General features: G+C 52.2%; 3 protein-coding genes across 14 annotated transcripts; all 3 read right to left on the bottom strand.

Moving 5' to 3' along the window:
- Positions 1–6,128: 6,128 nt before the first annotated feature.
- LOC107531761 (sialic acid-binding Ig-like lectin 5) lies at positions 6,129–10,278 on the bottom strand. 6 transcript variants are annotated; one of them, XM_087826894.1, is made up of 10 exons: positions 10,215–10,251; positions 9,760–10,137; positions 9,634–9,647; positions 9,266–9,569; positions 8,951–8,998; positions 8,464–8,718; positions 8,086–8,370; positions 7,768–7,867; positions 6,843–6,924; positions 6,129–6,323 (listed from the first exon to the last, which is right to left on the bottom strand). In XM_087826894.1, exons 1-10 carry the CDS (start codon positions 10,249–10,251, stop codon positions 6,129–6,131), a joined length of 1,698 nt encoding a protein of 565 aa, XP_087683020.1. The 6 variants fall into 6 exon arrangements, with proteins under 6 accessions (XP_087683020.1, XP_087683025.1, XP_087683024.1 ...); XM_087826899.1 differs by lacking the exon at positions 9,634–9,647 and having other exon boundaries at positions 9,266–9,544; positions 10,215–10,278; XM_087826898.1 differs by lacking the exon at positions 9,634–9,647 and having other exon boundaries at positions 6,834–6,924; positions 9,266–9,544; positions 10,215–10,278.
- A 3,683-nt stretch (positions 10,279–13,961) lies between these two features.
- On the bottom strand, positions 13,962–18,184 carry LOC107540432 (sialic acid-binding Ig-like lectin 5). Of its 7 annotated transcripts, XM_087826886.1 has the most exons (10): positions 18,121–18,157; positions 17,666–18,043; positions 17,540–17,553; positions 17,172–17,475; positions 16,882–16,929; positions 16,395–16,649; positions 16,017–16,301; positions 15,699–15,798; positions 14,816–14,897; positions 13,962–14,296 (listed from the first exon to the last, which is right to left on the bottom strand). In XM_087826886.1, the coding sequence occupies exons 1-10, from the start codon at positions 18,155–18,157 to the stop codon at positions 14,102–14,104; spliced, it is 1,698 nt and encodes a 565-aa protein (XP_087683012.1). In that variant the 3' UTR covers positions 13,962–14,101. The 7 variants fall into 7 exon arrangements, with proteins under 7 accessions (XP_087683012.1, XP_087683018.1, XP_087683017.1 ...); XM_087826892.1 differs by lacking the exon at positions 17,540–17,553 and having other exon boundaries at positions 17,172–17,450; positions 18,121–18,184; XM_087826891.1 differs by lacking the exon at positions 17,540–17,553 and having other exon boundaries at positions 14,807–14,897; positions 17,172–17,450; positions 18,121–18,184.
- Positions 18,185–21,922: 3,738 nt separating this feature from the next.
- LOC107540452 (sialic acid-binding Ig-like lectin 14) lies at positions 21,923–25,395 on the bottom strand. Its single transcript, XM_016217222.2, has 6 exons — positions 25,332–25,395; positions 24,877–25,254; positions 24,383–24,661; positions 24,160–24,204; positions 22,163–22,420; positions 21,923–22,062 (listed from the first exon to the last, which is right to left on the bottom strand). Exons 1-6 carry the CDS (start codon positions 25,366–25,368, stop codon positions 21,923–21,925), a joined length of 1,137 nt encoding a protein of 378 aa, XP_016072708.2. The 5' UTR covers positions 25,369–25,395.
- Between the last annotated feature and the right edge of the window lie 1,728 nt (positions 25,396–27,123).

The raw sequence follows: 27,123 nt of genomic DNA on the forward strand, positions 1-27,123 counted from the left end.
ACCAAATGGAAAAAAATACATAATACCCACAATGTATTTGACTACATCAAAGAGCAGCCAAGGTGGCCAGGATCCCAGAGCAAAGGGCAGCTCATTCTGCAGGAGGGGCCAGAAGACTAAGGAAGCTGCCAAAAAGCACAGGCTGAGAGGCTGGGAGTCCGAGCTGAGTCTTCAGCAGCCTCGTGGGGCTGGAGACAGAAATGGAGTCTGGGGCTATGGAGGCAGGTAGGACTCAAGAGGCCAAAATCTTGGGGAGAAGGGAAGAGCAATGAGTTGAGCTCAACATTGTGCTCATATTTTACGTTGGGCAGTGTCATGGAATTTGGGAAACAAAACTTGATGTTCAGGGTCTCCGAAGAAAGAGAGGCCCATAAATACCTCACTTAGGACCCAAATAGAATTATAAATTAGAGTAAGGGTCACAGGCAAGTAGACCCAACCACAACACCAGAGCCCAGTTTCAAACTCAATCCCACACTGGATTTTTTTAAAAAACATGTTTGTATTGATTTTCAGAGAGAGAGGAAAGGAGAGGGGGAGAGAGAATCATCAATGTGAGAGAGAAATATTGGTTGACTCCCATATGCACCCCAACCGGGGATCGAGCCCACTACCCTGGCATGTGCCCCACTGGGAATCGAACCAGTGACCCTTTGGTACACGAGATGATGCTCAACCAACTGAGCCACACTGGCCAGGGCCTACACTGGATTAGGAAGATTCCTACTCTATCTGCTTGCTAGATAGCAAAATAAGGGTAGCCCTGGCCGCATGGTCCTATTTACATTTAAACTGGTTAAAATTAAGTTTAAAGCTCCACTCCTCAGTCGTACTAAACATATTTCAAGTGCTCCACAGCCACATATCCCAGTGGCTACCGCACTGAGCAGCACCGGTACAGAATGTTTCCATCATAGAAAATGCCATTGTGCAGCACTGTTCTAGACTGTGCTAGAATCCAGAGGGAAAACTTTTCAACCAGAGCCTCGGAAAATCTCTACAGTTTTTCACGCAAAATGCCCAGTATTCAAACTTTTATTTTTATTTAATAATGTACTAGCACGCCTGGGGATAGAACGAAATGGCTGAGCACCAAGAGGAAAATAGGGCATCCACACAGTCACGGGTGAACCAGGCGCAGGAGCTTCAGGCATGGACAGTCATCAACATGTTTAAGAAAACAGGTGCTAAAATGGGGACTTTCACTGTCAAACGAGAGCACATAACAAAAGACCCAGGCAGAAAGGAATGACTGGTACCACACTTACCCTCCCGCTGTGAACAACCGTCACACCAGATGGAACACGGTCGGCAATGCGCTCCACCTTGCTCCACCTGGAGCTCATGCTCCCAACTGCCAACCCCGATGAGCAACTCCAGCATCACCAGCCACCGGCTGTGTGCGCACAGAGGCAGTGGCCACGCAGACACAACAGCTTCCCCGATACATTTCTGTGGGCCTCTCCTTTGGACTCCCGAGCTGGAGGCTGGACATCTTGGCTTTCTGCACCCTCCCCCACGCTCTCAAGTCCACCCACACCTGTGCTTCAGGGGCGCTGCTTCATGATGCTCTCGTAGCGTCCCGCCGCCTCCAGAACATCACTTCCTGCCCCTGTCACATTGCGTAAGGCCTGGGCTTTCTAATAAATCCCTTCCTCTCATGGTCCTCTCGGTGGCTGTTTTCCTGATCGCACCGTCTGATGCGGCTCTGACCAGCTATACAGCCGATTTTAGACCCTGGCTAGTACCTCTTCCTCCAGGTATATTTACTGTTGCCTGTAGCAGGTGGGTCCCTGCAATCCGATCAGGGATTAAGAGAATTCAAAGCCCGGCTTCCATCCCTATGGGGGCTCATCCATTTCCAGTCCGAGGTCCTTGGTCGTCACCTGCAGCTTTTGACCTGGTCTGTAGGGCATAGGAGGACCACAGTATATGTTGGCCTCTTCCTAAATCAGAGGATGTGTGGGCTATTCTACAGTAAACCCATAAACTTCAGGATGAGAGACGGTCAGAGCATGGGATACACGGGCACTTTGTCCTACACCGTGTCCCCAATCCTCATACCTGCAGCTTCTACCCTGCGTTCTGCTCTAAGTTGTACTCCAGTGAAGACCCAGGACCGTGTCCCACAGCCCTCTTACCCCACACGTGCACAGCAGGGTCGGCGGCAACAGCTGGGCTGGGAGGGGCCAAGTCCAGGACGCTGGACATCACCCAGTCAGTCCCATCTCTCTGGAGATCGGGGTCAGTGGCAGGAGCAGCGGGCACCAAGGGCTCTTTCTGGGTTGGGTTTCCTCCAAACCCTGCCTCTCTCAGGAGCTCCCTTCTCCCCAGTGACAGCCAGGGAAGTGAAGACTGAGCTCTTCTGACCCCAAGTCTGGTGACAACCTGTCAGGGTGGCCCCTTTCCATCCCGCTCCCTTCTCGTGTCACCTGTCCCAAGTGTTTGTTCCCCCCCCCTTCAGAGAAGGGATGAAGTGTGCTCCCTCTCTGTTCTCATAAATTCTCCGAACATATCTCTGGGAGTAGGAGGGTCTGGAAGCCAGGACCTACCTGGAAACGAATCCTGTCTTTGTTCTGGCCCACAGCCCGGGCCTGGCGACACAAGGAGGGATGGCTGAACTCACTCATCACAAGGGGCCCCTTATGGCCAGAGGCTAGAACTGACGGCGGTGACCCTGACTCCAGCTGTAGGTGTGAGTGTGCTGTTTGTGGGTTTCTGGTGTCGATTTCAGTTTAGAAAAACACTGGACTTGTGCGTGGCTGTGAACCCATCCTCAGGGTTCCCATGAGTCCTGCACTCACTCCTTCTAACTCCTAAACAGTTCCTCCAGCTACAAAAGGCCTTCCCTCTTTATGGCATCTATTGAATCCCCCTCTCCTTACCCCACCACCATTTCCCCCTGACCTTGCCGTTTTGCCCTGCCCTTCATGACAACTCTTTCCATGCTGTGGTCCACTGAGGCCACAGGATCCTTTCCCCAATCTGAGTATTTACCCTTTATGTAGAATAAATTAAAACTTAGAATTTGTGTAACCTGCCAGCTCCAAATACATCTCAACCGGACTTCTGACTCTTCATTTCTTCATTTGCACTGAGTCAGGACTTGGCATCCTGCCCGGCACCAGGAAAGGATCGCAGATCGTGCTTTCTGTCGTCCAGAGCTCCGTGACAGCACCAGGAAGAGATTAAAATCAAGAGCAAAATATTGACCCGCTGTTGCGAGGGCAGGAAGTGAGAGGAGGAAGGGCAGGAGTCTGGTGGCTCAGGCTTTTTGGAGGGATGAAGGCAGAGTCAGCCCTGGGGGCAAGCAACCCAGCGGCCTCTGAGAAACGCACTGTGGCTCTGGAGCTAAGACCCCTCTTCCCTAGGATGAGGGGGAAACTGAGGGGGCATCTGGCTGCACCTCTGTCCTGTAGGGCAGAATGTCACCAGCCTCATTCCCCAGCCTCTCCCCTCCACATGAGACAAGTCAAGGCCGGGCCTCCAGGGGGCAATCCGTGCACCTGGGGAGCCCCTGGCCAGAGGGTGGCTCTGTCCCGATTCTGGAGCAGCAGGGGCTCAGCTCTGCCAAGCATCTCAATTCACAAGCCCAAGGTCCCAAGCCTTAGGCCAGCAGGGCACCTAAGTCAGTGGGGCTTCAGAAAAGCCCGGGCCCTCTTGGGGAGGAAAGTCAGGAGAAGGGGTGGAGCGGGCTTGGTTCGCATCTGTGCTTTTCCTCTCACCCCTCTGGGCCTTACTCTTTGAACCTGTGGTGCCAGCAGCATGCTCACTGTTACTGAAGCGGTGGGTTCCACTCAGCGTTGAGACTGAAATATCCCTAAAAGAGGAAGTTCCCCATTGAATTGCTGCATGTCTCAGGGGATCTGCCACGATAATCAGGCCACCACTAAGAATTAAGATCTCAGTGTGATATACAAAAAGGGTAGTTTGGGGGAAAGGTTAGGCCAGCTAAGGAGAAACAGGAGCCTGGGAGGAAGCAGCACATAAAGAGGAAGAATTTGCAGGCACTCATAATGACTAAAAGAAATATTGACCATATGTGTTTACTGCCCAGAGGCTGGAAAGACTGTTAGCTGTTTGCATGTTTTCTCCCCTGCACTAGCAATATAGGAATTCACCTTACAAAATAAACTATATTTGAGGGGAGGCTGAGCTACTCGAAGCAGTCATAAATAAACGTGAGCATCTGCCTTGGCTGCACACTGGGCCGCGTGCTAGAGATTCAAAGGTGAACAAAGCAGGTTTGACACTGACTTCAGAGTGAAGCAGAACATCCTGTGGAGCCTCAGTTTCCTTGTCTGTATAACAGGACAGAACACCATTGGCCTGAGGTGACCTTGGGGCGGTTGTGAGGACAGGGAGGAGCCTTGGGGACCTCGACTGCCCCATTGCTAATGTCTCTTCAGCATTTACCCAACCCTAGCCACACCTCCCTCCCAATTTCAGGACAAGGCAGGCTGTGCTGGGCCTCCTGCCTTTGCTCAGAAAGGTCCTTCCATCTGGTATACCCGTCCCTGCTTCTCCACAACCCACTTCTGCCCCCTGGGGGCTTCACCTTGCCGACCCCTCCCCCCAGTCTCTCACCTATTAACTGCTTCTGCATTGTCCTTCACAGGTGTTTTCAACTTTATTGTTGTCTCATCCTTCACAGTTTCTGTCGAGAAGGCTTAGTTGTTTTTATTAACTTTTTGTCACTATCTCTTTCAATAGTGTTATTCTTCCTTCAAATTATTCCACAAAAGATGACCATCAGAATATAAGACATTTCCTTGCCTGAAATATTTTTACATATATTTGCTGTGGAAAACATACTTATAGTTTCTGTGTAAACCTCATATATTTATTATAGTGTATATTATATAAGTGTGTATTATAAATATAATTATAATAATTCATAATATATTATAATTTATTATACTGTATCTCATGTTATTAAAATGTATGTATATAGTGTAAATATATAATATATCTTACAAGTATATTTTATATTATATAAATATATATTTATAGTTTACATTATGTGATCACCTCTCAAGTCATGAAGGCTCCAGGAGCCTCAGAATGTCTCTCGGTTGCCCATTCTATCCAAGCCTCCTCATAGGTTACCACCCATGATGTTTGGGGCCATCTTTTTTCCTGCCTTTGCCTGTGAGCATAGCACCTTCATATCTGTTCTTAAACAAGGGAGTTGCCTCGGAAATTCACGTAAGTAACATGATGTAGTAACATGTATTTTGTATGACCTTACTTGGACTACTCCAGTTTTTTTATTATTTATGTTGGCATAGTACATAATCTCGTCTCCTTTGACTTTTTGACATTTGCTATCCTTATCATTTAGATGAATGTATTATTAAGAGCATATACTTAGAATACTAATCCAAGCTGACCCTCTGTTTTTAACTGAAGCATTTATCCAGTTGTATCCCACACTATGTTTATTTTATATATGTGCCAACAATTCCATATTACTTTATCCCTTTGATATTGCCTTCTTCTGATTTACTAAGTTTTCCCAGTACACTTTTTTTAAAAAGAATAGTTTATTGATCTTTAGAGAGAAAGGAAGGGAGAGGGAGAGAGAGAAATATTAACGTAAGAGCTTGACATCCATCGACTGCCTCCTGCATGCCCCCTACCAGGGATCAAACCTGCAACCCCGTCATGTGCCCTTGACTGGGAAGTGAACCTGCAACCTCCTGGTTCATGGGACAACACCCAACCCACTGAGCCACACCAGCCAGGGCCACAGTACACTTATAACTACTTCTAGTTGGTAACTTACACATTCTGATTCTATTTGTAGAGTCATTAGCATAAAATTTACTTCATCCTAATTAACTTAGTAAACAAAAACCTCTCTGTTTAAGAAATGTAAAATCCATTTACGCCACCATGACCACTTTGGACTTAGCTGTTATTACTGTCAGGAATTTAAAACCTATATTTTTACACTACAGGCAATGCTTCTCCCCATTTATTTGCTCCAAAACATCTGTATTACTTTCTCATTTTTAAATGATCTCCACTGAGCATAAATTTTAATGTGATGTTTAAACACAGTATTTGTTTTCTTCTGCTTTTCGTGGTTGCTAGAGATAATTCAATTTGCTCTGAGCGAGTACTCATTTCCTTGTCGTCCTGATCTCTGAGTACTCATAGGTACTGGTGGCCTCCTGGTCCTGAGGCTCCCTCAGCTTCATCCCATAAAACCTGAGGTTGGCATAGTAGAGCTCCTGTTGCTCCCCCAATGGAGAGGCATCCTTGTCAGGCAACGCTTGGTCTGGAGGCATGTCTGGGCCTAGCTTTTCCTGGGAGCCCTGAGTGAAGGGGAGAGAAGGGAGTGAGAGAAGATTAAGGCAGACACGGTCCCAAGGGGAAGTTGGGCTGATGGAACAGTTTTCCATTCATCCTCTCACTCCACACGCTTCTTATGAACTCAACTATTCTCTCATGCATTAAAGATTTTGTAATACTACAACTGATTAGACCATACTGAAGGCCTACTAATCACATTTCATCCTCACAGAAAAACCAGTGTCAATGACACTGTTATCCCCATTTACAGATGAGGAAACTGAGCTGAGGAGGTGAAGCAACACACGCAGAATGGATAGAAAGTTACAGTCTTGGGGAGATGTTTCTGGCAACCTGTGCCTATCAGAGAAGTCAGGTGGGCTCGGTGGTCAGGATGGCTGGGGCAGGAGGCTGGCATGGGCTCCGGGAAGTGATCAGAAAGGAGCAGGTTTGGGGAAATGCCAAGGAGCTGAGTGTGGACTCGTTCAATGGACATGCCCAGCCCTCCCTCCACTGCGTGAGAAGACACCCACATCACTCACCCAGGTGGCCGTGCCCATGACAGGGTCTTCATCACCCGTGACCTTTGGTCTGCCGGCTGCTTGCTTCCTGAGGGCTTTCATTCTGAGGGAAGAAGTCAGCAGCCAGAAGGGCTCAGGCACAGGTGGGCAGGAGGCCCCCACTGCATGACAGACAACGAGGCATCCAGACCCTGGAACCAGACTGAGGGACCCTCCTGACATGCAGGTGAGGACTCTGTCCCCCTGGATGCCCAGGTCATGAAATAGTTTTAAAATTTATTGTGGCCCCACCGGCGTGGCTCAGCAGTTGAGCATCAACCTAGGATCCAGGAGATCATGGTTTGATTCCCGGTCAGGGCACATGCCGGGATTCCAGGCCCAATCCCAGTGGGGGGCGTGCAGGAGGCAGCCAATCAGTGACTCTCATCCTCGTGTTTCTTTCTCTCTCTCTCCCTCTTGCTGAAATCAATAAAGATATATATATTAAATATAAATAAATAAATAAATAAATAAATAAATAAATAAATAAATAAATAAAAATAAAATTGATTGGGGTGCCAGGTCGTCCTGGTTCAGTGGTTGAGCATCACGCCTGGCTTGTGGGCTCCATCTGCAGCTGGGGGCATGCAGGAGGCAGCCCATCAACGACTCTCTCTCATCATTGATGTTTCTCTCTCTCCCTCTCCCTTCCTCTCTCTGAAATTAATAAAAAACAAACAACATAAAATTGATTATGGTGATGGGGGCACAGCTCTGTGACTGAAGTAAAAGCTATTGAATTGGGCACTTTAAATATATGGGAATTTTACCTCAATAAAGCTGCTACCACTCCCCCGCCCAAATATGTCCCCTCTGGATGTCCTAAGCTCCGTTTCTGTGAGATTCAGTGACCTCCCTCCACACTCCCTAGGACACAGCTCCTTGTTGTCCTGTGACAGAGGCTTACATGCAAAAGGAGATGAGACACACACACAGGGCCAGCAGGGCCGTGGCACCAGCACCTCCGAGAGCCGCAGGAACCGCTCCCACCTGGGACACCGACTTCCCTGCAGAGAGGAGGGGCGTGAGACCACCACTCGCAGGGCTCAGTCTCCCCTCTTCCCACCTCCTTGCAGAACCCCCAGTAGGTTCTGTTTGGGCAGCAGATGGAGGGCCCTGTCCCAGCAATCACCCCCGTCCAGGCCGCAGCCCCTCTCCCCCAGCTCCACCTGCTCTCTGACCCATTCCTCTCTCCCTAACCCTCTGCCCCGAGAGGCCCCCTGACCTGGCAGCAGCAGGACAGCGGCGCTCTGGGCCCCGTGGTCATTCCTGGCCTCGCAGCTGAGTCTGAGGCTGGGGCTGAGCCCCCCGCTGAGGCTCAGGGAGCTGTTGGCCCAGGGCCCTGCGGAGCGGGAGGTGACCGTGTAGGAGGCCTCGCTGCGGTTCCCCTCCAGCAGCTCCTCCCCCAGCTGCCAGAGCAGGGAGGGGGCCGGCTGGGCTCGGGAGGAGCAGCTGCAGGTCAGACCCTGGTCCTCCCAGGAGCAGGAGGGTCCCAGCAGCTGTGGGGGGTCTGTGGGGAGAGAGGAGAAGGGTCAGCGGCTCCTCCTCCCTTCTAGGACCCAGGCGCCCACTCCCTGGGTGCTTCCCGATCCTCCTGACTCACAGAGCACAGAGAGCCTGAGAGAGACATTTTGGGAGCCCAGCCTGTTCTGAGCTTGGCAGGTGAACTCTCCTTCTTCTGCAGTCCCCACTCGAGGCAGCTCCAGGATCTCAGTGCTGGAGATGGGGGTGGCGTTCAGGGCTGGGGACCCCCGGAACCAGCTCAGCTGTGCAGGGGGGTTGCTGTCAGCCACACAGCGCAGATGCAAAGCCTCGCCCTCCAGGATGGAAAGGGATGTGGTTTGCAGAATCTCAAAGGCTTAGGGGAGAGACGTGGAGAGAGGGAGGGAGACAGAGAGACAGAGACAGAGAGAGACAGAGAGAGAGGAAACTCAGGTGGAGGCAGCCACCCACAAGAGCTGAGGCACTAGGCTGATGATTCCCATCCTTGCCCTTCCCATGTCTGATCCCATTCAAACTAGGATCCCCCCTCTGCTCCACCACAGCCCAGGGGCAGGTCCCAGCTCCCAAGAAGTGAGGTTCTTTCCTACCTGTGACATTTCTGAAGGAGCGTCCCATGGTGAGGTTCCGAGGGGCATCTGGGACAGAAAGATATGGCCCAGCCTCAAGGGGAGAAGCAGGAGTGAAGATGACCTGAACCCAAGGAAGGCAGTGGGAACCAAGAAGGTGGGATGCTCTCCTTGTGGGCCCCTCCATGCAGAAGTGTCCTCATGTTAGCTCAGCCTCTATGCCTTCTTACTCTATACACACACACACACACACACACACAAGTGTAAGCACACACAAGCATGCATGTACACTAGTCCCTCTACCCCTACGGACCCATCCATCTGTCCAGCACTCACAGGAGACATTTAACTGGATGGTTCTCTGTGTGATCAACCTAGACCATTCGCGTTTGACAAGGCAAGTGAGGCTGGTGCCATGGTCCCGGAACCTTGGGGTGAAGGTGACCACTGAGGAGCTGAGGGTCTGGGGGTTCAGCGAGTCAACAGCGGCTCCCGCCCAGGAGAAGGTGAGAGGTCTTCCCCCTTTGCAGGACCCTGGCAGGCTGCAGGTCAGCTGAGTGGGGCGGCCACACTCCAGAGGCTCCAGAAAGTGGATGTGGGGCTTCTCTGTCAGGGCTGAGGAGAGAGGCAGGTGCCTGGGCTCCAGGAAGTGGGGACTCAGAGCGTGACCCTGAGAGGGACCCAGCCTCAGGGCCTCAGCTCACCCCAGGCCCTGGGCCTCTTCCCACCACCCTTGGCCCAAGGCCTGAACAGGGAGTGTCCCAGCGTCCTGTTCCTGTTCTAAGACAGGGTCCCATGTCCCTGGGTTCTCTCCTGAGCCCCTGCTGTACCTGTCACTTGCAAATTCAGCAGCTTATCTTGGTAAGTATATCTTATATATCCTCTCTCCATTCGGAAGAAGTAGGTTCCTGTGTCACTCCTCCTGGCGTCTCTGATGGTCAGGGAACAGTTCTTGTCCCAGGGGTCCCCGAGGAGGAATCGGTCCTTGGTCTCTCTCTTCACTGTTTCTTGGGGGTTGCTTGTGGCCACAGGATAACCATAGTATGGCCTGTCCTCATACCGGTACCAGTAGGTGTAGAGTTTGTTAGAAGAACCCTGAAAACCCGTCGGGTACCAGAAGGAGCAGGACACGTGGACACACAGACCCTCCTGCACTGTCACTGATTCTTGCACTTGGAGCTCAAAGTCTGGTGCCTCCTGCAGGGACCCTGGGGGGACACAGAGGCTCAGCTGCAGCCTTGCCCCTCCCCCACCTGCCCAGCCCCCCTTCCCTCGGCCCACTCACCCCCCCACAGCAGGGGCAGCAGCAGCAGGGGCACCATGTCTGCATCTGACAGAGCAGAGCAGTCCAGGTCCCTGGGTCAGGGAGGGAGATGCCCAGCTGTGGGTGGGGCCTAGAGTGCACCCACAGGAAGCCCTGGGCGACAGAGCTGTGGGCAGGCCTACAAGGGGAACTTGGCCTCCACAAGTTGTGAGCGTTGTGGTGGTGGCTGAGAAATAATCCTGTCTCCCTCCACCAGACCCTGCAGATGACTATACTGAGGCCCCAGAGGCTGAGAGGCTTGTCCAGATGTGCATCCGAAAGTGACCACCTTCAGATGATGTTTAAGATGAGAGGTTGCCCAGAGGACCATCTCAGTCAGAGCTGGTCCTGGTGGCTTGGGGGGAGACCCATGTTCCAGCTGAAACCACTGAATGTTCTAGAAAAAGATAACTTTAAATTTTCTTTAGATAACTCAAGCGCTGGCAGGAGGGGGAAAAATTTAGACCCAACTCCAGTGGAGGGTGGAACCCAGGGGGAAAGCTGAGAGTTAAAGTCCTTTGCTCTGAAGGCTTTTTGGGGACAGGGGAAGCATACACATTGGTCTTCCAGGGCCTGAAGGTCTGTGGGTCAGCAGTGGCACACAGGCCCCTCAATCCACTATATGTGAAGGGAGATATCATCCCATTGGGGGACCCCAAAGGCTGAACCTCAGCCTAGCCTCGAATTTGCCACCTTACAGGTCAGGAAACTCCATCTTCAGGGCCCCTCATGTACTCAGTCCCATTTCAAAGCCCAGCAAGGGCTCCAGTGATGTGTGGAATTAACCTGCAATCCTACTGCTATTTTAAGAAAGAAAGAACCTTGATAAACAATTTTCCAAATTTTACAAGGATGTGAAACAGTTCAGGCACCCAATAACAAGTTGTGTGATTGAAAGAAAGTTTCTTTAACTATACAGGAAAAAAGAAATGTCAATCATCCATGTTGAAGGAAGTATTGAATTCTCTTTCTATTCTCTGTATTATATAAATATAATATTATTATAATAATTAATATTTATTCATATAATACAAACATTTATTCCTATGTGACAGAATTAATCTCCTATAAAAAGGCAATCAAAGAGTATCAGTCAAAAATTGTGTTGTGGCTCAGTTGGTTGGAGGGTTGCCCCATACACCAAAAGGTTGTGGGTTCCATTCCTGGTCAGGGCACATACCTAGGTTGAGGGCCCCATCCCCTGTAGTGGTCAGTTCAGGAGGCAACCGATTGATGTTTCTGTTTCACATTGATCGATCTCTCTCTCTCTCTCTTTCTCTCTCTCTCTCTCTCCCCCTCTCTTTCTAAAATCAATAAACATACCCTTGGGTGACGGTTTAAAAAAATTGTAGGGAACATGTATTTTGCAGGTGTGCCAGACAGGTGTGCCACACGGCTAACAAAAACAGCTTGTACTTTTCCTCAATTGTCTTATATTTTGGTTTTAAGCATTTTCACTTTTGTGACTTGTTCTGATGTGTTTTCTCATTTCAGAAAAATCCATGTCTGCGACACTTTGTATTTTTTTGGTACAGTGATGTCAACATTTCTATAAATATCAGGCTCCACAAAACCTGAGTCTTCCCCTGCCCCGGGCACAAGTGAACGAGTGGTAACCAGCTCCACCCCCACCCACCCAGACTCTTCACGTATTACAATGAAGATTGTCTAGTGAAAGCTAGAGGGCTAAAGAAAGCAGGATTTCCATGGCTGTGCCCCCAAAATCCACATCACTGATCCGTCCAGCAAATCAAAGCCAGGATTATAAAAAAGACAAGAAATAATAAGTGCTGGCAAAAATGTTCAGAAAGGGGAACCATCTAGCACTGTTTCTGGGAATGTAAATTGGAAAAACCACTATGTAAATCAGCATGGAAGTTCCTCAAAAATTATAAATAGAGCTGCCACATGACCCAGCCACTCCACTTCTGGGTATTTATTTGGAGGAAATAAAAACACTAACTTAAAAAGACATAAGCACCCCTATGTTCTTTGCAGCATTGTTTACAATAGCTGAGATGTGGAAACAACCTATGTGGCCAGTGATGAATGGATGAAGAAAACGTGGGATAGATACAATGGAATATTACACTACCATAAAAAAAAAAAAGAAATCCCGCTACTTGTGACAACATGGAATGACCACAAGGGCACTGTGCTAAGTGAACTAAATCAGAAAGAGAAATAGAAGTACCGTATGATCTCACTTAGGTGTAGAAACTTTGAAAGAAATCAGACTCAAAGATACAGAGAACTGGTTGGTGGTTGCCAGAGGCAGATGGTGTGGGGTGGGTAAAATGAATGAAGGTGGTCAAAGGTACAAACTCCCCGTTATAAAGTTATTAAATCATGAGGATGTAATGTACAGCATGGTGACTGTAGTTAATAATAGTAGGTATTAATACTATTAACTACAATAATGTAGTTAAGAATACTGTGTTGCATATTTGAAAATTGCTAAGAGAGTACATGGCTGAGAGAGAGAGAATTGCGAAAAATTCTCATCTCATGAAAAATGGTGTGTAAATCAAAGTGGTGATGGATGTTAACAAGACGTGTTGTGGTGAGCACTTCGCAATATAGACATACATCAAGTCATGAAGTTGGACCTTTGAATCCGGTATAATGTTATATGTCAATTATATCTCAATAATACATACTAAAAAAAAACAAACTCAGGTTTGAAGGACAGGATGGTGTAAGCCAGATGAAAGCAAGAAGGCATGGCCTCCTGGAGAGGGATCTGAAATTGCGAAGACTTCCATGGAGGACTGAAGGAACGAGGGCCGCGAGGAGAGGGTGGGGGAGTAGATAAATGACAGGGGAAGATGCCTGCTCTGTACTTTCTAAAGCCAGGGAGTCAGGAAGGGGTTTGTGCAGGAGGAGAGAGTCAGGGTCAACTCTCGCGCTTGTCCACATGTAGCCCGGAGACCTCAACCAAGGCAGGACTCGGGAGGGCCTGTGGGGGGAGCTCTCGCACCCTGTGTCGTGCTGAGAGCCCTGCAGGCGCCTCTCTATGGTTACGGGCAGAGCTCTATGGTCCTAATAGCCCCGCCCCCTAACTTCCTCTTCCCCTCCGTAAAAGGGCTTCCTTCCTGCGTCCGGCGCAGCCTGTGCCAGCTGCTCGCCTTGGCTGCGCTCGCTGCCTCGCGTGCCTGTCTCTTCCCCCTGAATAAGTCCTTTTTGGTGAAGAACTACCTTGTCCGCTTTGGTGACGGTGGACAGGCTGTTGGGAAGATCCATGTGGGGGCCGTAAATGGCACAGGGAAGGGACTGGAGGTCAGGAGGTGCTGGGAGAATGGACAGGGGAAAATGAGGCCAGGTGACCCCAGAGAGGCGATAAGATGCTACAGGGCCCGAAGTCCAGGTCGGGGAGGCTGGTCTTTCCCTGGGGGGCCTTTGAAGAGTTCTGGGATGGAAAATGGCACCAACAAGCTGTCAGCCTGCCCTCTGTGTCTCATCACCGCCGGCTTCAGGGGAACGTTCCAGCAGGACCTTTCTGTCAAAATAAATAAGAGAGACCAGCAAGCCCTGAGCACTCGCTGTTGATTTCCGTGTGTTAACGCCTTTAATGCTCACAACCACGGTTGAGTAGGATGCATGGCCTGTGCTGCACAGAACGGGAAACTGAGGCACCGAGAAATGAAAGTGGATCGGTTGATGACAATGCCTTAGGAAGCACTGAAGCTTGCCTATGAGCCCCCAAGTTCTGTAACCCCATCACCTGTCTTCTTTCCGCTCAGCCAGGGGTGCCTGCACAGCAGTGGCAGTCATGCCACAAGATCTCGTGCTTCACCAATGAGTCTCTGACTTCTTTCCCCCAGAGGGGCTGTGATGCCTCCGGCCAGGACCGAGCTCTGAGCAAGTCCTTACTTGCTTGTCGTCTTGATCTCTGAGTACTCGTGGGTGTTGGTGGCCTCCTGGTCCTGAGGCTCCCGCGGCTTCATCCCTTCAAAGCTGAGGTTGGCATAGTAGAGCTCCTGTTGCTCCCCTGAGAGAGGGTCATGCTCAGCAGGTGACACTTGTTCTGGGGGCCTGTCTGGTCTGGGATTTTGCTGGGGGCCCTGAGTGAAGGGGAGAGAAGGGAGTGAGAGAAGATTAAGGCAGACACGGTCCCAAGGGGAAGTTGAGCTGATGGAACAGTTTTCCATTCATCCTCTCACTCCACACGCTTCTTATGAACTCAACTATTCTCTCATGCATTAAAGATTTTGTAATACTACAACTGATTAGACCATACTGAAGGCCTACTAATCACATTTCATCCTCACAGAAAAACCAGTGTCAATGACACTGTTATCCCCATTTACAGATGAGGAAACTGAGCTGAGGAGGTGAAGCAACACACGCAGAATGGATAGAAAGTTACAGTCTTGGGGAGATGTTTCTGGCAACCTGTGCCTATCAGAGAAGTCAGGTGGGCTCGGTGGTCAGGATGGCTGGGGCAGAAGGCTGGCATGGGCTCCGGGAAGTGATCAGAAAGGAGCAGGTTTAGGGAAATGCCAAGGAGCTGAGTGTGGACTCGTTCAATGGACATGCCCAGCCCTCCCTCCACTGCGTGAGAAGACACCCACATCACTCACCCAGGTGGCCGTGCCCATGACAGGGTCTTCATCACCCGTGACCTTTGGTCTGCCGGCTGCTTGCTTCCTGAGGGCTTTCACTCTGAGGAAAGAAGTCAGCAGCCAGAAGGGCTCAGGCACAGGTGGGCAGGAGGCCCCCACTGCATGACAGACAACGAGGCATCCAGACCCTGGAACCAGACTGAGGGACCCTCCTGACATGCAGGTGAGGACTCTGTCCCCCTGGATGACCAGGTGTTTGGGCAAGACTGAATTTTCATCACCGAAGGCTCCTCTCACACTCAGAAACTTGTATTCAAGTGATCGCAACCATGTTATTTGTGATAGCCAAAAAGCAGAAGCAACCCAAATGTCCATCAATGAACAGACCAACAAAAATGTGCCCCCAGCAAACCTTGGAATACTATTTGGAAATAAAAAGGAATAAAGTTCTGACACAGGAACCTTGAAAATATCAGGCAATATGAAAAAAGTCACAAAAAGAAATGTGTATTATATAATTCCATTTATGTGAAATGTCAGAATGGGCACATGTCGCGAAACAGGAAATAGTGGTTGCCGAAGGGCTGGGGGACAATGGAGGCCGGCCGCCGACGAAGGGATGTGCCGTGTCTTACTTTCTTTCCTTGTCTTTTCATTTCAGGGTCATGAAAAAGTTTTAAAATTGATTGTGGTGATGCGTGCACAGCTCTGCGACTGAAGTAAAAGCTATTGAATTGTGCACTTTAAATATATGGGAATTTTACCTCAATAAAGCTGCTACCACTCCCCCGCCCAAATATGTCCCCTCTGGATGTCCTAAGCTCCATTTTTGTGAGATTCAGTGACCTCCCTCCACACTCCCTAGGACACAGCTCCTTGTTGTCCTGTGACAGAAGCTTACATGCAAAAGGAGATGAGACACACACACAGGGCCAGCAGGGCCATGGCACCAGCACCTCCGAGAGCCGCAGGAACCGCTCCCACCTGGGACACCGACTTCCCTGCAGAGAGGAGGGGCGTGAGACCACCACTCGCAGGGCTCAGTCTCCCCTCTTCCCACCTCCTTGCAGAACCCCCGGTAGGTTCTGTTTGGGCAGCAGATGGAGGGCCCTGTCCCAGCAATCACCCCCGTCCAGGCCGCAGCCCCTCTCCCCCAGCTCCACCTGCTCTCTGACCCATTCCTGTCTCCCTGAGCCTCTGCCCCGAGAGGCCCCCTGACCTGGCAGCAGCAGGACAGCGACGCTCTGGGCCCCGTGGTCATTCCTGGCCTCGCAGCTGAGTCTGAGGCTGGGGCTGAGCCCCCCGCTGAGGCTCAGGGAGCTGTTGGCCCAGGGCCCTGCCGAGTGGGAGGTGACGGTGTAGGAGGCCTCGCTGCGGTTCCCCTCCAGCAGCTCCTCCCCCAGCTGCCAGAGCAGGGAGGGGGCCGGCTGGGCTCGGGAGGAGCAGCTGCAGGTCAGACCCTGGTCCTCCCAGGAGCAGGAGGGTCCCAGCAGCCGTGGGGGGTCTGTGGGGAGAGAGGAGAAGGGTCAGCGGCTCCTCCTCCCTTCTAGGACCCAGGCGCCCACTCCCTGGGTGCTTCCCGATCCTCCTGACTCACAGAGCACAGAGAGCCTGAGAGAGACATTTTGGGAGCCCAGCCTGTTCTGAGCTTGGCAGGTGAACTCTCCTTCTTCTGCAGTCCCCACTCGAGGCAGCTCCAGGATCTCAGTGCTGGAGATGGGGGTGGCGTTCAGGGCTGGGGACCCCCGGAACCAGCTCAGCTGTGCAGGGGGGTTGCTGTCAGCCACACAGCGCAGATGCAAAGCCTCGCCCTCCAGGATGGAAAGGGATGTGGTTTGCAGAATCTCAAAGGCTTAGGGGAGAGACGTGGAGAGAGGGAGGGAGACAGAGAGACAGAGACAGAGAGAGACAGAGAGAGAGGAAACTCAGGTGGAGGCAGCCACCTACAAGAGCTGAGGCACTAGGCTGATGATTCCCATCCTTGCCCTTCCCATGTCTGATCCCATTCAAACTAGGATCCCCCCTCTGCTCCACCACAGCCCAGGGGCAGGTCCCAGCTCCCAAGAAGTGAGGTTCTTTCCTACCTGTGACATTTCTGAAGGAGCGTCCCATGGTGAGGTTCCGAGGGGCATCTGGGACAGAAAGATATGGCCCCGGTTCAGAGGCGAGAGAAGGAAGGATATCACCCCCGAACCCAGGGAGGGACTGTGGGATCTGGGAAGGTGGGATGCTGTCCTTCTGGCCCCTTCCAGCCTACACTCCCATCCATGCAAACATGTCCTCAGGTTAGCTCAGCCTCCTCCACACACACACACACACACACACACACACACACACGCCAGTTTTAATACCCAGCCACCCCTCAGTCACTCACAGGAGACATTGAGCTGGATGGTTCTCTGCGTGGTCACCAAAGATCCTTGGCGATTAACCTGACAGGTGAGGTTGGTGCCATGGTCACTGGATCTCAAGGTGAGGTTGAGCACTGAGGAGCTGAGAGTCTGGGGGTTCAGCGAGTCAACAGCGGCTCCCGCCCAGGAGAAGGTGAGAGGTCTTCCCCCTTTGCAGGACCCTGGCAGGCTGCAGGTCAGCTGAGTGGGGCGGCCACACTCCAGAGGCTCCAGAAAGTGGATGTGGGGCTTCTCTGTCAGGGCTGAGAAGAGAGGCAGGTGCCTGGGCTCCAGGAAGTGGGGACTCAGAGCGTGACCCTGAGAGGGACCCAGCCTCAGGGCCTCAGCTCACCCCAGGCCCTGGGCCTCTTCCCACCACCCTTGGCCCAAGGCCTGAACAGGGAGTGTCCCAGCGTCCTGTTCCTGTTCTAAGACAGGGTCCCATGTCCCTGGGTTCTCTCCTGAGCCCCTGCCATACCTGTCACTTGCAAATTCCGCAGCTTATCTTGGTAAGTATATTTCACACTTCCTCTCTCCATTCGGAAGAAGTAGGTTCCTGTGTCACTCCTCCTGGCGTCTCTGATGGTCAGGGAACAGTTCTTGTCCCAGGGGTCCCCGAGGAGGAATCGGTCCTTGGTCTCTCTCTTCACTGTTTTTTGGGGGTCGTTTGTGGCCACAAGATGAGGATAGTAAGGGCTGTCCCCATACCGGTACCAGTAGGTGTAGAGTTTGTTAGAGGAACCCTGAAAAGCCTTCGGGTAGGAGAAGGAGCAGGACACGTGGACGCACAGACCCTCCTGCACTGTCACTGATTCTGGCACTTGGAGCTCATAGCCTGGTGCCTCCTGCAGGGACCCTGGGGGGACACAGAGGCTCAGCTGCAGCCTTGCCCCTCCCCCACCTGCCCAGCCCCCCTTCCCTCGGCCCACTCACCCCCCCACAGCAGGGGCAGCAGCAGCAGGGGCACCATGTCTGCATCTGACAGGGCAGAGCAGTCCAGGTCCCTGGGTCCGAGGGAGATGCCCAGCTGGGGGGTGGGGCCGAGTATACGCCAACAGGAAGCCCTGGGGGAGAGCTGTGCTCCAGCTGGAAGAGGAACTTGGGCTCCACAGGACTTGGGGGGTGGGGTGGCAACGGAGAAATCATCCTGTCTCACCTCCCCCACCCCCACCCCAGCCCTGCAGGTCAATACCAGGGCCCCCAAGGGTGAGAGCCTTGTCCAGGTGTCAACCCAAAAGGGATCGCCTTACAGGTGGTGTTTAAGTCCAGAGGGAAGTCACCCAGGGGCCATGTCAGTCAGAGCAGGTCCTGGTGACTCATGGGGACCCACCCTCTAGCTGAAACCATGGAACTTTCTGGGAAAGAGTAATTTTAATAGTTATTTAGACCAACTGCCGGCAAAAGAGAAAGGAATTGAGACCCAACTCCAGTGGAGGCTGGAACCCAAGGGAAAAGTTGAGCATTTAGCCTTTTGCTCTGAAGGCTTTTGGGGGCACGGGGTGCACATGTGTTGGCTTCCGGGGTCTGAGGTCCGTGGGAGAGGGAGGGTGCACAAGCCCGCTCAGCACGGGATGTGTGAAGGGAGATCTCGCCCCATTTGTCGGGGACCTCAGCACAGCAGCCAGTTGGCTGCCCGAAGCTCAGGGAACTCCACCCTCAGGGCCCCTCACATGCTCGGTCCCTTTTCAAAGCCCCACCAGGGCTGACAGCACATGTTCTCTTTCTGCTCCGTTTGTGTCCCAGCATCAGCATAACAAATTCCTCACATTAAATTCCCGAGGCTGAAATACACGGTGGGGCTTCTGTGTTCCTCATTGGCCCTGGATTAAACCCGATGGAATCTCAGGAGATGAAACAGTGAGCACTGGACGATTTCAAAGGCATTCATGATAAAATTCACAGGCAACCAGGAGGAAAGGAGACTTTCCTCGCCAGACACGATACGGGGTGTCTGCAGCAAACATCACACCTAATGCAGTAGCAGCGGGTCCTAGTCTAGACAGACGAGAACAGTAAGTGAAAGCTATGACAACTCAAAAGAAAGTAAAGCTGCCTTTCTTAACAAATGACTACATCTAGACAGTCCATGAGTGTATGCAGATACATTTAGGGGGCTTAAGAAGAGTTAGCAAGGTTCCTAGAGACAAAATCGAATTACAAAACTTAAATGTGTTCCTCTATCACAGCGAGAAACAAAAAATAGGGTGGTATAAAAGATGCCATTGCCGTTAGCATCAAAACTTATATTCCTGGAATATTCAGAAATGTACCTCACAAAAATATCCGATGCACTTCCTCAGTGGTGGAAATAAGAAGACTCTTTGGAAGGACAATAAAGATGTAAATAAATAACCCTGGGCGGGTGGCTCAGTTGGTTGGAGTATCATCCCGTCATACACCAGAAGGTTGTGGGTTCGATTCCTGGTCAGGGCTTATACTTAGGCTGGGGTTTCCGTCCTGGGCCAGGGCGCGAAAGAGAGGCAACCGATCAATGTTTCTCTCTCACATTGATGTTTCTCTCTCTCTCTCTCTCTCTCTCTCACACACACACACACACACACACACACACTCACTCAACACAAGCCACAAGGTATAGACAGGAAAGCAGAAGAGGAAATTACTCCATAACCTGTGCCAGGCAAGATGGGCCTCAGGGGCAGACAGAGAGACTGGGCTGACACCCCTCAGAGCACAAGGCCCCCCATTCTGATAGACCCCAAACTAAAGTATTGGGGAAAGGAGGCAACTATTTTTTCATTCGAGGGTCGCAGAATCCATCCGAGGGAGAGGAGTGTGTGTGTGTCTTTTACAGATAAACTAATGATGAAATTTTGTGGAGGTGAAATTCCCATAGAATTGCTAATGCTCATTTGGGGGGTGTAAACTTCGGAGCTGTTGCTCACTGCACCTCCCCCACCATGGTCAGTTCCGAAGGCCTACTGCACCCCTTCGCCATCCCCACAGGCGGAAGGGTGTCTCTGTTTTTAAATTTAAATTTAACTTTGCATTTACAGTTTACAATTCAATGTTATTTTGTATTAGTTTTGGGTGTACAACAGCGGCTCCCCCCAGTATTCCCAGCACCCACCCAGCGCCGCCCATAGTTATTACAATATCATTGTCCACATTCCCTGTCCTGCGCTTTGCATCCCCAGGGCGACTGCAAAGGGTGTCTTTTTAATTCAGCTCCTCAGCAAGGGTCTGGCTCATTTAGGTCCTGGATGGAAAGCCAAGGCCAAGCCCAATCTCTGCTGAACCCAGTTCAGTCAGCATTTTCCTGGTCTAGAATACGTCTCACACCAGACCCTGCCCATGGGAACAAGTACCTCCTGATTTTTACTCTAACATCTGAGAGATTCTAGAGCTTAGGGAGCAGGGGCAGATTTGCTGGTCCCCCAGAACCTAAGGTAGACTTTGATTCTGCTTTGTGCACTTTGGATCTAGAGTCAGTGAAACTCGAGAGAGGAAAGGCAAGAATTCACGGCTCACATTCATGACCGGCCTGGCCCAGAACCATTCACTTAATCACAGCCAGTCTCAGAATCCCACAATTTGGCTCAAGAAACTCCCACACTCACTAAATAGTAAACTCAATTTTTATGTCCTATTAATAAAATTTTTATTTTTAATTCCATGTTGGGGTTTTTTATAGTGATCATGGCAAGGTAGGTATCTTTGAACTGGGGAAGAAGAGTTGTGCCCCTAACTCTGCTGTGTATGGACATTTACTTTGATGGGGAAGTTTGGGAGACGAGAGGCTCAGGTGTTAACCAGGTAACTTCTAGGCAACGGGAGATTAAGGCCCCAAATAATTCTATTCTTTCCTGGGCCTGAGGATGGGGAGAGAGGAGCAGCGGGTTGGGGAGTGGGTGGGCAGGACCGACACACACAGAACGGGTCAAATAGGAGAGGCGTGGGCAGCAACCAGGGGGCAGTCAGTGGTGTGTATGACTTTTTATTTTCTGTACCTTATGAAGTTTTGACATCTTACACCACTTTGAGGCCAAGGAGAGAGACAGCCCCTCCCAGGGCTAGCCCATTCTCAGAGACAGCAAAGAACTCTGCCAGGAACAGCCTTTCAGATGCAAACCAACCCATCCTGAGCCCAAGTTCCCCAGCCACCCCAACCTGCCCTAAATCACCCAGGACCTGGGACCAGGCAAATAGACACCATGCCCGCAGGCCCAGCTTCCCCAGATTTATACCTACTAGCTGATCCTAAACTGCGCACCCTGCCCTGCCTTGTATTTCCCATGGAAACCCCAATAAGGGATCTGGCTAGGCTTCCCCACACCTGCGCCCACATCCTGAGGAAACCCGGTGCTTCCCCTGTGGTCCTGCCTGGCGTGAGGTGGGTGGGAGGGTGGGAACCTGACAGGAAATGAAAGTGATAAAAATCTTTCAATGACAGTGTCTCTCCTTGTTGTCACTCAGTCCCTTCCACAAATTAAAATCCCAGGAGTACAATTGAGACAGGTTAGTCAAGAGTTCCCAGGGAGACGGTGACATTGATGTCCCACGACTGTCCCACACCTCAGTCCCGTCTTGACAAGAAGGGAGACTGGGTCAGGAACTCTGCCTCATTCTCCAGGGGCCTCCACACCTGCGGAGCCAACACACGTCTCAGCTCAGAGATTCGGCCACTTTCTCTCTAACTCCAGGCAGAGCCAGACAGCTCAGCCCCCCTGGAACTCGGGGACAACCAATGAACCCCGGTGTAGAGAGACAGACCTCCTCACCTGGTGTAGTAGAGCCAGGTGAGGCCATAGGTGAGGAGGAAGCCAGCGCCCATGAGGGCCCCTCTGAGCAGGGTGAAGACCAGGGGCCAGGAGCCCTGCTGCTCCTCAGTCATGGGTCTGCCGGAATGCGGGCTTCCTGGGGAGAGGGAGGGAGTGAAGTGTGTCCCAGGTCTCAGTCCCACCCGCAGCCCCAACACCTGACCAGCAGCCGGCCCCAGCACCCGTCCTGCATTCACTCTGCACAGAGAGGCTGAAGGAAACCTTCTGGGAGCCCAGCCGGTGCTGTGCCCAGCAGGTGAACTCCCCTCCCTCTCCAGCCCCTATATGGGGCAGCTCCAGGATCCCGGTTTCTGAGGGCTGGGAGGGGCTCATGGCTTTTCCCATCAGGAACCAGCTCAGCATGGCAGGGGGGTTGCTGTCAGCCATGCAGACCAGGCACACGAATTGGCCCTCCAGGACAGTCAGGGACGTGTGGTTGCTCAGGGTCTTGGGGGCTGTGGAGGGGTACACAGAAGGTGACTCAAGAGACAGTGACCCTGCCCAGGTTGTGGGCTAGATCCCAGGTAGGGGCATGCAGGGGACAGCCAATCCATGGGCTCTCTCTCATCCTCGATGTTTCTATCGGCCTCTCCCTCTCCCATCCCCTCTCTGAAATCAATAAGAAACTAAAAAAACAAACAAAACAGAAAAACAGAAATAAGAGACACAATGTCTTTGCTTGTCAGGCCAGGCTACCAGGAAGATGGGGGCTGGGCTGAGCTGAGGTTGGACAGGTGAGTCGTGGGTGGGCAGCTCAGAGGGAGATGCGTCAAGGGTTTAGTCCGCGCAGCAGGCAAGAGGAAATGCATCCACACCTGCAAAGTGGCAGGAGGCCAGGGAGCAGCAAGGGCTCGATAGCGGTGGAGAGGAGGCAGGGTCAGAAACCTAGAGCCTTGAGTGCCTGGCTGAGGGCATTAGGGTGTGCCCTGGGCTCTCCAGAGAACAGCAGGGAGCTACGCGCAGGGAAGCAGAGGATGGGTGCTGAGTCTACAGAGATCCAGCTGGGCCACGTGGGGTCTGCACCAGGGAGATTAGACTGGAGGCAGGGAGGCTGAGGAGCAGGCTGAGGCTACGGGGTCCAGGGTTGAGGACAAGACTGGACTGAGTTGGGGCCAAGGGCAAGGAGAAGAGGGAAGTGATCTGAGAAGTGAAGTTTCCGAGGCTCACTGACTCGGGGTGCGGCTGGTGAGAAAGGGAGTCGTCTACAGTGAGTCACACCACATCTGGCTTAAGTGTGATCCCGGGGCAATTGAGAAGCACCGGCAAGAGGCGCCTACTTGCCCGAGCACCAAAGGGTCACGGGTTCGAATCCCAGTCAAGAGCACATACCTGGATTGCAGGTCCCATCCCCGGCCCTGGTCGGTCAGGGCACATGCAAGAGGCAGCCAATTGGTGTGTCTCTCTCACATCAGTGTTTCTCTCTCTCTTCCTCTCTCTGTCCCGTTCTCTTTACCCCTCCCTCTCTTCCACTCCCTCTAAAACATCAATGGAAAAATATCCTCAAGTGAGGACTAGTAAAGAAAGAAAATAAATGAGGTGCCTACTTGTGCAGGTCTGTGGCCGGGTTAAAGCTGTGGGTCAGGACAGAGGAAGGATCTCAGGTGGAGACAGACGAGACGGGCAAGCCTGGGAAAGTGCAGAGAGATTGAAGGAGGCCCAGGTGGAGCTGTGGGGAGTGGGACCAGTGAGGGCTCCTGCAGAAAATGACCAGATCCGAGATGAAGAAGGAGGGGAGGGCACAGGGGAATTCTAGAAATGAGAGCAGGAAGATGCAGAACCCGGAGTTGTCACTACCCTAGAGATGGCAAGCGGAAGCGGATGCCAGGGGCTGCGGGTAGAGACTGGATGGGCAGTTAGAGTCTGATGGGGGTTTCGGTTTCAGTTCTGGAAGATGGAAGAAATTCCATCTTGCACAACCCTGCTGAGCTGCCCCCTTAAAAATGGCAAAGATGGTAAATGGTATGTTCCGTGTGCTTTGCCGCAATGAAACATAAACGTAGGACTTGACAAAGGAGCAGAGAGCAGCCAAAAGCAAGAGTGGCCCCGTGGATGTGAGACGTTGGTGAGGGTGCAGGGGGCAGAGCCACACGGGGGGGAAGGGTGAGGGAGGAAGTCTCATCTCTAAGCCCTGACACCTGAGCTGGCAGAGATCCAGCTCCCCTCCCATCCCCACAGAGGAGAGAATCGTTCCGACCTGTGCAGTTTCCCTGGGAAAGCCTCATCGTCAACACAGGAGCATCTGGGGAGGGAAAATGCGGTGAGGGCCAGCAGGGACATTTGCCCTTTGCCCCAGGAGTCCGCTAAGCGGAAGGGGTGGAGCTTTACTTCACCAAAACCCTCTGGGAAAGGGATCCCGGGACTGGACCTCCTTCTGGCCCTCCTGCCTCATGGGACCCAGCGACCCCTCAGGCACTCACAGGAGACATTGAGCTGGATGGTTCTCTGCGTGGTCACCAAAGATCCTTGGCGATTAACCTGACAGGTGAGGTTGGTGCCATGGTCACTGGATCTCAAGGTGAGGTTGAGCACCGAGGAGCTGAGGGTCTGGGGGTTCAGCGAGTCAACAGCGGCTCCCGCCCAGGAGAAGGTGAGAGGTCTTCCCCCTTTGCAGGACCCTGGCAGGCTGCAGGTCAGCTGAGTGGGGCGGCCACACTCCAGAGGCTCCAGAAAGTGGATGTGGGGCTTCTCTGTCAGGGCTGAGAAGAGAGGCAGGTGCCTGGGCTCCAGGAAGTGGGGACTCAGAGCGTGACCCTGAGAGGGACCCAGCCTCAGGGCCTCAGCTCACCCCAGGCCCTGGGCCTCTTCCCACCACCCTTGGCCCAAGGCCTGAACAGGGAGTGTCCCAGCGTCCTGTTCCTGTTCTAAGACAGGGTCCCATGTCCCTGGGTTCTCTCCTGAGCCCCTGCCATACCTGTCACTTGCAAATTCCGCAGCTTATCTTGGTAAGTATATTTCACACTTCCTCTCTCCATTCGGAAGAAGTAGGTTCCTGTGTCACTCCTCCTGGCGTCTCTGATGGTCAGGGAACAGTTCTTGTCCCAGGGGTCCCCGAGGAGGAATCGGTCCTTGGTCTCTCTCTTCACTGTTTTTTGGGGGTCGTTTGTGGCCACAAGATGAGGATAGTATGGGCTGTCCCCATACCGGTACCAGTAGGTGTAGAGTTTGTTAGAAGAACCCTGAAAAGCCTTCGGGTAGGAGAAGGAGCAGGACACGTGGACGCACAGACCCTCCTGCACTGTCACTGATTCTGGCACTTGGAGCTCATAGCCTGGTGCCTCCTGCAGGGACCCTGGGGGGACACAGAGGCTCAGCTGCAGCCTTGCCCCTCCCCCACCTGCCCAGCCCCCCTTCCCTCGGCCCACTCACCCCCCCACAGCAGGGGCAGCAGCAGCAGGGGCACCATGTCTGCATCTGACAGGGCAGAGCAGTCCAGGTCCCTGGGTCCGAGGGAGATGCCCAGCTGGGGGGTGGGGCCGAGTATACGCCAACAGGAAGCCCTGGGGGAGAGCTGTGCTCCAGCTGGAAGAGGAACTTGGGCTCCACAGGACTTGGGGGGTGGGGTGGCAATGGAGAAATCATCCTGTCTCACCTCCCCCACCCCCACCCCAGCCCTGCAGGTCAATACCAGGGCCCCCAAGGGTGAGAGCCTTGTCCAGGTGTCAACCCAAAAGGGATCGCCTTACAGGTGGTGTTTAAGTCCAGAGGGAAGTCACCCAGGGGCCATGTCAGTCAGAGCAGGTCCTGGTGACTCATGGGGACCCACCCTCTAGCTGAAACCATGGAACTTTCTGGGAAAGAGTAATTTTAATAGTTATTTAGACCAACTGCCGGCAAAAGAGAAAGGAATTGAGACCCAACTCCAGTGGAGGCTGGAACCCAAGGGAAAAGTTGAGCATTTAGCCTTTTGCTCTGAAGGCTTTTGGGGGCACGGGGTGCACATGTGTTGGCTTCCGGGGTCTGAGGTCCGTGGGAGAGGGAGGGCGCACAAGCCCGCTCAGCACGGGATGTGTGAAGGGAGATCTCGCCCCATTTGTCGGGGACCTCAGCACAGCAGCCAGTTGGCTGCCCGAAGCTCAGGGAACTCCACCCTCAGGGCCCCTCACATGCTCGGTCCCTTTTCAAAGCCCCACCAAGGCTGACAGCACATGTTCTCTTTCTGCTCCGTTTGTGTCCCAGCATCAGCATAACAAATTCCTCACATTAAATTCCCGAGGCTGAAATACACGGTGGGGCTTCTGTGTTCCTCATTGGCCCTGGATTAAACCCGATGGAATCTCAGGAGATGAAACAGTGAGCACTGGACGATTTCAAAGGCATTCATGATAAAATTCACAGGCAACCAGGAGGAAAGGAGACTTTCCTCACCAGACACGATACGGGGTGTCTGCAGCAAACATCACACCTAATGCAGTAGCAGCGGGTCCTAGTCTAGACAGACGAGAACAGTAAGTGAAAGCTATGACAACTCAAAAGAAAGTAAAGCTGCCTTTCTTAACAAATGACTACATCTAGACAGTCCACAAGTGTATGCAGATACATTTAGGGGGCTTAAGAAGAGTTAGCAAGGTTCCTAGAGACAAAATCGAATTACAAAACTTAAATGTGTTCCTCTATCACAGCGAGAAACAAAAAATAGGGTGGTATAAAAGATGCCATTGCCATTAGCATCAAAACTTATATTCCTGGAATATTCAGAAATGTACCTCACAAAAATATCTGATGCACTTCCTCAGTGGCAGAAATAAGAAATCTCTTTGGAAGGACAATAAAGATGTAAATAAATAACCCTGGGCGGGTGGCTCAGTTGGTTGGAGTATCATCCCGTCATACACCAGAAGGTTGTGGGTTCGATTCCTGGTCAGGGCTTATCCTAGGTTGGGGTTTCCGTCCTGGGCCAGGGCGCGAAAGAGAGGCAACCGATCAATGTTTCTCTGTCATATCCATGTTTCTCTCTCTCTCGCTCTCTCTCTCTCTTCTCATACATACACACACACACACACACACACACTCTCCCTCACCACAAGCCACAAGGTATAGACAGGAAAGCAGAAGAGGAAATTTCCCCAGAACCTGTGCCAGGCAAGATGGGCCTCAGGGGCAGATGGAGAGACTGGGCTGACACCCCTCAGAGCACAAGGTCCCCCATCCTGATAGACCC

Source organism: Miniopterus natalensis, chromosome 18 (assembly GCF_054644295.1).
Source record: "Miniopterus natalensis isolate mMinNat1 chromosome 18, mMinNat1.hap1, whole genome shotgun sequence".
NCBI lineage: Eukaryota > Metazoa > Chordata > Mammalia > Chiroptera > Miniopteridae > Miniopterus > Miniopterus natalensis.

What these genes read in the sequence shown, in the direction of transcription:
- LOC107531761 (XM_087826894.1), bottom strand. Translation starts at nt 10,251, where the DNA reads ATGGTGCCCCTGCTGCTGCTGCCCCTGCTGTGGGGGG. An exon ending in TCTCAGGCTCTCTGTGCTCT is followed by an intron (nt 8,371 to 8,463) that starts GTGAGTCAGGAG and finishes CTCTCCCCACAG; the next exon opens with ACCCCCCACAGCTGCTGGGA. An exon ending in TGTCTCATCTCCTTTTGCAT is followed by an intron (nt 6,925 to 7,767) that starts GTAAGCCTCTGT and finishes TTCTTCCCTCAG; the next exon opens with AATGAAAGCCCTCAGGAAGC.
- LOC107540432 (XM_087826886.1), bottom strand. Translation starts at nt 18,157, where the DNA reads ATGGTGCCCCTGCTGCTGCTGCCCCTGCTGTGGGGGG. An exon ending in TCTCAGGCTCTCTGTGCTCT is followed by an intron (nt 16,302 to 16,394) that starts GTGAGTCAGGAG and finishes CTCTCCCCACAG; the next exon opens with ACCCCCCACGGCTGCTGGGA. An exon ending in CGCTGTCCTGCTGCTGCCAG is followed by an intron (nt 15,799 to 16,016) that starts GTCAGGGGGCCT and finishes TCCTCTCTGCAG; the next exon opens with GGAAGTCGGTGTCCCAGGTG.
- LOC107540452 (XM_016217222.2), bottom strand. Translation starts at nt 25,368, where the DNA reads ATGGTGCCCCTGCTGCTGCTGCCCCTGCTGTGGGGGG. An exon ending in GCTGCCCCTGCTGTGGGGGG is followed by an intron (nt 25,255 to 25,331) that starts GTGAGTGGGCCG and finishes GTGTCCCCCCAG; the next exon opens with GGTCCCTGCAGGAGGCACCA. An exon ending in GCGGAATTTGCAAGTGACAG is followed by an intron (nt 24,662 to 24,876) that starts GTATGGCAGGGG and finishes CTCTCTTCTCAG; the next exon opens with CCCTGACAGAGAAGCCCCAC.